At 41.9% G+C, this 8238-nt stretch overlaps 1 gene segment (V, D, J or C); it reads left to right on the forward strand.

Annotated features, from left to right (window-relative positions):
• The first annotated feature begins 3217 nt into the window (after positions 1 to 3217).
• LOC123464694 lies at positions 3218 to 4096 on the forward strand. The segment is given in 2 exon segments: positions 3218 to 3360; positions 3572 to 4096. Coding segments are annotated over 2 exon segments (462 nt in total).
• The last annotated feature ends 4142 nt before the right edge of the window (positions 4097 to 8238 follow it).

Consider the following 8238-nt stretch of genomic DNA (forward strand, 5'->3'; position numbering starts at 1 on the left):
CAAGGGAGACAGATTGGTCCAGTTTTAAATTTATTGTTAACTTGATTAGAATCATCATTACATCACTTATTAAGTTATATAAGCAGTGTCTTTTGTGAGGCATAATTCAAGATGGGCAGACACCAAAAGCATATGCAATTGAACCCACCATACTGAAACAAAATTGTGCTGATTTATAGGTTTGTACACATAGAGGGTTGGGAATCCATGTTGAACAGCTTCCGTTGATGACGTCAGGCACAGAAGATCAGTCCAGGACAAGCTGTATTCATACTAATTTTTCTGTTTTCATAGACCATATGGTTGTTCTGCTGAGGCTGCAGTGCTGAGTCTAGCATACAAAGAGAGCATGAACAATCTTCCCTTCCAACAAACACAAACTTTCCAGGGTCTAAGGTGTTCCCTTCTCTAGTACCAGGGTTGTTGCTCCTTTTCCACTACCACAAAATTGGCGTGATCATTCTAGTAGCTATAACTTTGCCATTTTTCCTAGTCATTTCCTAATCACACTCAAAACTTTTGTATAGAATGATAAGGAGCAAGAGGAAAAAAGGCATTTTCACGCCATTTACAGAGATCATTTATATTCACCACCTTGGGCCTACTGGGCCATTTAAGGGAATTCTTAGAGCAGTGTATTCAAGTAAACCATAGTTATCTTCACAATCTAGGGCCGTATTTATTCAACAGGAGAATCTAGGTGGCTGAACAAGAATTAAATAATTTTAATACCATTTTGACTAGCCTACTGCCAAGGAGGTGGACTAGCCAAGCTGATCAGAGGTTCACTCTTCAGGGAAAGAAGGAAGCATCATGCTTTCTTTCCACTTCTGACAAGCTGTAGTAGGTGTATTTTTTTTTTTTCTACTCAATTCTGTTAAGGACAGTTAGAAACCCTGGACCACATGTAAAAGAAAAACATAAGAATTTGGAGAGAAGAAGCCAGACTAGCTTAGGAACTTGGGGCTTGAGGAATGATAGAGCAGTGAGTTCCCTGAGCTTTCTTCTGCCTCATGTAACCCAAGTGAGTCCTGGAGAAGCCAGGAACCTGGAAATGCCAACAGGTGTAGACAAAAAAGGCCATGAAAAGTCTTCTCTCTGCAGTCAAAGGTCCAGGAAGAGGACAGCTTAGAAAGACAGGAAACTTCAGCACATTTACCTGTACATAGAGGCAAACACCACAGAGAGCTGTGCAGCAGCTGAGCAAACACATAAGTAGAAGGGAACGGACGCCTGGCAGGAAAGCCCTGTGGTGTTTTCACTCACCCTTGTTCTGTCTTTCCATCACTGGATCCATGACAGTTTTTAGATAGCTGCTTGCATCTCCAGTGTGCGTTCTGGTGGTGGAGGGGGAAGAGCTCTTTGTCATGAAAGAGCAGAGCTTCACTGCTTTAACCTGTCTCGTGGCTCCCTCAAGGACTAACACAAAGGGCTTGTCTATGTCACATAACTTAGCATTCTCTCAGGGCAGAGAAATTGTTACACAGAGAACATTTTCTAAGAAAAATTCAACAGTAGATTTGGATAGGCAGGAGAAATAACTTGAAGATAGGTTAATTGAAGTTGTCCAGTCAGGGAGCAGAAAGAAAAAAGAATGAAGAAAAATGAACTGAGACTAAAGGACCTGGGGGACATTGTCAAATTTTCTGACATAAGTATAATAGGATTCCCAGAAGAGGAGGAGAGTGAGAAATAGCTGTGTGAGTTTTGTCAAAAGCAGTGTTCTCTTAAAGAAAAGGATCCCACTGTTAGCATCTTCTCCCTCATCCTACTTCCTACATAGTCATCGGTGGGAATAGGGAGGACCTGACCAGTCCATCTTTGATGGATACTGTTTACCTGGTTCTTGAGCAGAAAGGGACCTGCTGCATTGCTGGTCTCTAGCCACTAGCTTCTACAAGGGCATGAGGCAGGAGGCGAAATGAGAAGGAACAGTACTTGTCTGTGCTTCTTTCTCCATTAGACTCAGTTAAGCTTCTTGCATAGGTAGCCCTCTGATAAACCTGGTTTGCTGGTTAGGGTACAATAGAAAGGCAAGTGAATAGAATACAATAGAAAGGTACAATAGAAAGGCAACTAGACAAGAACAGCAACAATCACTGTTGCTGTTGTTGCTGTTCTTGTCTAGTTGCTAAGTCACGTCTGACTCTTTTGCAACCCCATTGACTATAGCCTTGCCAGGCTACTCTGTCCATGGGATTTTCCAGGCAAGAATACTGGAGTGGCTTGCCATTTCCTTCTCCTGGGGAATCTTCTCGACCCAGGGATTATACCCGCATATTTTGCATTGGCAGGCGGATACTTTACCACTGAGCCACCAGGGAAGCTTGTTAGAGAGACTGATACCAGACCCATAACTTTGGAGATTAATCCTGAGATGCCAGGGCTGTGTACAAGAGGAGGGGTTAGACTCATGAACACGTCCTTCGGGTTCTATTTACACTCTGGGTCCTGAAAGCTGGTCCATCTACTACTACCATCAGCCCAAGTAAGCGATGATTCCTCACAGATACGCCACTGGCACAAAATGGAATTAAGAATTAAGTCCTTGACTTTGTTAAAAATCTGCCCAAGTTGTGAGCTAGAAACATGTTTGTTCAGTTAGATTTTGGGTCATTGTGTCTCAAGAGGATTCTTTTGAGTTAGATTAGATTTCTTTAAAAATAGAAGTGGGGAAATAAGATAGGAAATGTTGGCCTGATATGAAGAAAAGCTACACAGATCCCCTGAATCATGAGAGCCTCGCCCAGATTTCTATCACTAGAATATCTTAGGACTGGTTTTTCAGTGTGAGAGAGTGGCCATTTGATAAAACTGCTTCTAAGCAGACAAGCGTTGCCATTTGATGTAAAACACACATGTAGACATCACTCTATCCCCACACACATTGACTTGGACCATATGCTTCTCAAATTTTTAATTTAACTAAAGTGGCAATTTTTTATTTTCATCAGTACCCATAGTAAGGATCTATGCTTCAAATATTTCTTTGATCAGAGTCTTGAGTCCACAAGATGGCAGTGTCTTCTCAGGGACCCTGCTCATGTAGTCCTTCCTCTGTGTGTGTGTGTGTGTGTGAGAGAGAGAGAGAGAGAGAGGGAGGGAGAAAGTGGGAGGAGAGAGGAGGAGCTCGGTGGTGTGTGTTGCATGGGTAATGAAAAAAAGTCTCTTTTGTCTTTGAACAGGCTCTTTTTATGATTTCTAAAGCAGAAGAATTGAAATGTATGAGCTCGACTCTTTTTTTTTTTTTTTTTTTTTTTTTTTTAGGGCTTAAAATTTGAATCCTCAGTGAACCAGAAGAGGAAAGAATGATGAAATCCTCAAGAGTTTTATTAGTGATCCTGTGGCTTCAGTTGATCTGTAAGTTTGGGGCATTTCTATGGGACCATAAAATACACTATTTGGAGTCATTGTCCCTTCTAGGCTCATGGAGAAACATGAACACTATTTCCCTTAAATAAGGGATGGTAGAGGTGGGAGGCCTGTGAAAAGACAACTTGAATTCTGGAGAGGAAGCATCCACCACCTAACCCACCTTCTCTGACTGAGCGTTCACTGTCTCTTTGCACAGCGGTGAGCAGCCAGCAGAACACAGTGGAGCAGGGTCCTGCGTCTCTGCCCGTCACAGAGGGAGCCGCTGCGTCTCTCGGCTGCACTTATTCTGACAGCAATTCTCAGTACTTCACATGGTACAGACAGTACCCTGGGAAAGGCCCTGAGTTTCTGCTGCAAGTGTATGCCAACAACAACAAAGAGGAAGGAAAATTTACAGCGCAGTCCAATAAAACCAACAAGCATGTCTCCCTGCGTATCAGAGACTCCGAGCCCAGCGACTCAGCCACCTACCTCTGTGCAGTGAGCACACAGTGCTCCCCAGGCACCTGCAGCCTGTGCCCAAACCTGCTGGGGCCCCGGCAGTGCCTCTTGGAGAGCTTAGGCTGCAGGGCACAGACATTCTGTTACCTCTCTAGCTGTAGATGAGGATTAAGAGTAACAGTGTAGAAGGTTTGATTGATTAGGGAAGTATTTTCATAATTCTGAAAACAGTTGATTCTGAAGGGAAATTAAAGACACAGTTTGGTCTGAATGACTGAAATATTTTTCAATCTTCTTATTGTACTCTAGTTTTGTACCATAACTTTACTCACTGGAATTGGTATTATGATGCTTTTATATATGACAATATTTTAATATTATAACTGAGATACTCCCTCATAGTTCCTGGTACATTTTGTTCTTTCCCCATGTAGATATTCAAGGTGTTTGATATTCATTGCTTTAAAAAATAATGGAAAAACATAAATGCAGAAGTCTTTTTTTTTTTTTTTGATGTGGACCATTTTTAAAGCCTTTATTGAATTTGTTACAATATTGTTTCTATTTTATGTTTTTTGCTTTTTGGCTGTGAAGCATGTGGGATCTTAGTCCCCAGACCAGGGATTGGAAGGCACACAAGTGGAAAGAGAATTGTAAAGTCCCCCTGCATTGGAAGGCCAAGTGTTAACCACTGGACCTCCAGGGAAGTCCCAGAAAGGAGTCTTAAGCAACTATTTTGAAAAAGTTGTAAGTCATGAATTATTTTAGTTATAGATCTGCCACCTCATCTTCACCCATCTTCATCTTCAACTGCAACCCCATTGGTGGATTAGATAAGGATACATTTGATGGGTGGATGGAAGGACTAACACCAGAAGGTGAGAACTGGTTGAAACAAGAAGCCTAGACAGTTGCAGGAATTCAGATCAGAGGTTTATGTTACCATTTTTGAGTAAAGGCTGAGTAGAACTCAAAGTTTCTGGTGTGAGCCTTGTGGGAGACTGCATTGATTCCTATGTACTTGAGTGTGGCTGGGGATGGTAGAGAGAATTAGCTACAGCCATAGAATATCCCACACCCACAGCAGGGTGTAGGGTGCAGATTCCCTGAGAAGGATCTCTGAGTAACCAATGTTATAGTGATTAAAGACCTACATGGATCGGTTATCAAAGACCATATGGTATTGAGGATGTTTTAGAAAATGTTGGTGAGAGAGCTGGGAAGACCAAAAAGGATATGAATATCCGCCCTCTCCTGACTCACTGGCACTGTGGAATTGTCCTATAACTTATGCCAAAGTCCAGGGAAAATGTTTGTGATCTGATTGGAAATCAACTGATGCTTTTGAACTGTGGTGTTGAAGACTCTTGAGAGTCCCTTGGACTGCAAGGAGATTAAACCAGTTGATCCTAAAGGAAATTAACCCTGAATATTCATTGGAAGGACTGATGCTGAAGCTTCAACACTTTGGTCACCTGATGCAAAGAGTTGACTCATTGGAAGACCCTGATGCTGGGAAAGATTGAAGGCAGGGGAGAAAGGGATGACAGAAGACGAGACGGTTGGATGGCATCACCACTCAATAGACATGAGTTTGTGCAAGATCCAGGAGATGGTGAAGGACAGGGAAGCCTGGCATGCTACAGTCCATGGGGTCACAAAGAGTCAGATGTGACTGAGTGACTGAACAACAACAAATAGACCCAGGGAAAAAAATTAAAAGTCACAGTCATTGTAAAGCTGAAGTAGTGATCTGTTAGACATGACATTGTTTATTTAGTCCAAAGAGTGGGAAAAGCTGTAAATGACTAAGATTTTTACTCAGTTTTGTTCACATAGTCACTGACTAAGAGGATGTAAAAGTATAAAAGGCTACAGCCCACGGGGTCGCACAGAATCAGAAACAACTGAAGCAACCTAGCATGCAAAGAAGGATGTAATCTAATCGGAATTTGCTTCAAGTTCTCAGTCTGGAAACTTATGACTCAGAAATATTTCCAAATCATGGAAAAAGCACTTGAAAGGCAATGAGAAAGAGCATGAAATGTATTGAGCTCAAGATACTCGAATTCTCTTTCCACTTGTGTGTCTTCTGGTGCCACTGGAAAGAACCTGGTTTGTGGTGCTGGTCTGATTATCTCTTGTTGCTAATGAGTGGCTTGATTTCAGGCTATACTCATATATATTTCAGGATAGGTTTAGGATTAAGTGAGGTAGCATATTGTCTTAGGTTGACTTCCTTAACAAAGCCAAAGTTGGGATTTCTGACACGCATCTTATTTTGAGAAAAGCAAGTTAAGTGGGAAGGGGAAGAGGGTAAAAATGAATGTGGCTGAGCTGAACTCTTGATCCAGCCTGACTTCATGGGGGTCTCTGGAGCATGAAATGCCCCACAGAATTGATCCCTCCCACCTTGAGTCAAGGGGCCATACAGCTGATCTTAGAATAAGGCATCCACTGGAGCATGGGTATACTTTACTGGAGAATGGTGATGTTTATTGGTGTAGATCAGCTTTCTGGGAAAGAGGGCAGCTATGAGCCAAGCATAGCCAACATTTGCAGCAGCTGGGAAGTGGGTCCACTGGCCTGGAAAAGGGGGTCTAGGTTGAGCACCAGCAGTGTCCACTACTAGCATGGAACTCTCGTCATGTGAGTGCATTCAATAAACGGTAGACTTGAAAATTATTGTATTTAAAAAGTTAATTTCTTTCTCTATTTCTTGAAAGTGAAAGTGAGTCACTCAGTCATGTCCAACTCTTTGCGACCTTATGGACTATACAGTCCATGAAATTCTCCAGGCCAGAATCTTCTTGTTAATTGGGAAAAGCGAAAAGTCAAAGTGTTAGCTGCTCAGTTGTGTCTGACTCTTTGCGACCCCCAAACTGTAGCCTGCCAGGCTCCTCTGTCCATGGAATTCTCCAGGTCAGAGTACTGGAGTGGGTAACCATTCCCATTCTCCAGGGGATCTTCCCAAGGTCTCCTAAATTGCAGGGATTGAACCCAAGTCTCCCAAATTGCAGGTGGATTCTTTACCATCTGAGCCACCAGGAAGCCCTTTCTATTTCTTACCAATCTGGAAAACTTAAAATAATGTATGGTAAAGAACTTAAGAGAGAAAAATTAAAAAAATAAAAAGAATTAATATTCAAAGCTAAGACTCCAGATTTTTTGAGAGTAGTGACCAAGAAACCATTATATTATTCTCTTAGATCCTTTGGTCATTCTCCAAATATGCATTTCCATACGAGACCATAAAGCATGACATTCTGCCACAACTTTGGTTCCAGGTATAATGACTCTTAAATTCACAGTTGATGACTTGGTGCTTCAACGTATGGAAAGAAATACCATCTACACTTATTAATGACTAGTGTTACTTTGTTCTTGGTTTATATTTAAGAATGAAGAACTGGGTAGTGGGATGGACTTCTTATGTCACTGTGTCCCTGTTCTCCACAAAGTTTCTTCCTGAATGGGAGTCTTGGCCAGTAGTCTGGCCATGTGGACTTACCATGTTACTTGGCAGGCTTCTTTTTAGGATGAATGAGCAGGAAACTGCTTATTAACTTGTTTCTTCCTCTCCTTTTTACCTAATATCAGTTTGAAGGTGGCTTAGCTCTGTTACTTCCCTGGTAGCTCAGACGGTAAAGTGTCTGTCTACAATGCGGGAGACCTGGGTTCGATCCCTGGGTCGGGAAGATCCCCTGGAGAAGGGAATGGCAATCCACTCCAGTACTATTGCCTGGAAAATCCCATGGACAGAAGAGCCTGGTAGGCTACAGTCTATGGAGTCACAAAGAGTTGGACATGACCGAGCAACTGCACTTCACTTAGTTCTGTTAAGTACTCACAGGAAAAAACAGCACTCCAGGTGTTTTATTTCAACCTTAGTGAACATCAGGTGCCCACATAGAGGCTAACCTGCTATGCTTCTCACATAGAAGTCCAGCAGCAGGGAGACTAGTATAACTATTCCACATAGTGACCTTCGGTTCGTCCCCATGTGCTGTCCCTCCTGCCCTCCATCACACTTACCCTTTCTCAGTCCAGAATCTCTACAGGTTCCTAAGGAGTAAGTTTCCTTCACTTGCATGTCCAATAAAATCTCATAGTTCATTCTGTGCTTTCTCCGTCTCTGTCTCACCCATCAGAATGCTTGCATCTACTTTTTGTCTTATGGGAACTGTTGATATAGTTCATCTTTTTATTTTTTTCACATTATGGATTTAGTATCATCCTGTTTATACTTGTAAATTTTATCCCAGTGGGAAGTTTGGTGAGAAAGGAGGAGAGTACATATGTTTGATCAGATATTTTGAATCATATAAAATTTCTTTTTTTAATATAAATTTATTTATTTTAATTGGAGGTTAATCACAATATTGCATTGGTTTTGTCATACATTGACATGAATCTCCCACG

Source organism: Bubalus bubalis, chromosome 11 (assembly GCF_019923935.1).
Source record: "Bubalus bubalis isolate 160015118507 breed Murrah chromosome 11, NDDB_SH_1, whole genome shotgun sequence".
In the NCBI taxonomy this organism is placed as follows: Eukaryota; Metazoa; Chordata; class Mammalia; order Artiodactyla; family Bovidae; genus Bubalus; species Bubalus bubalis.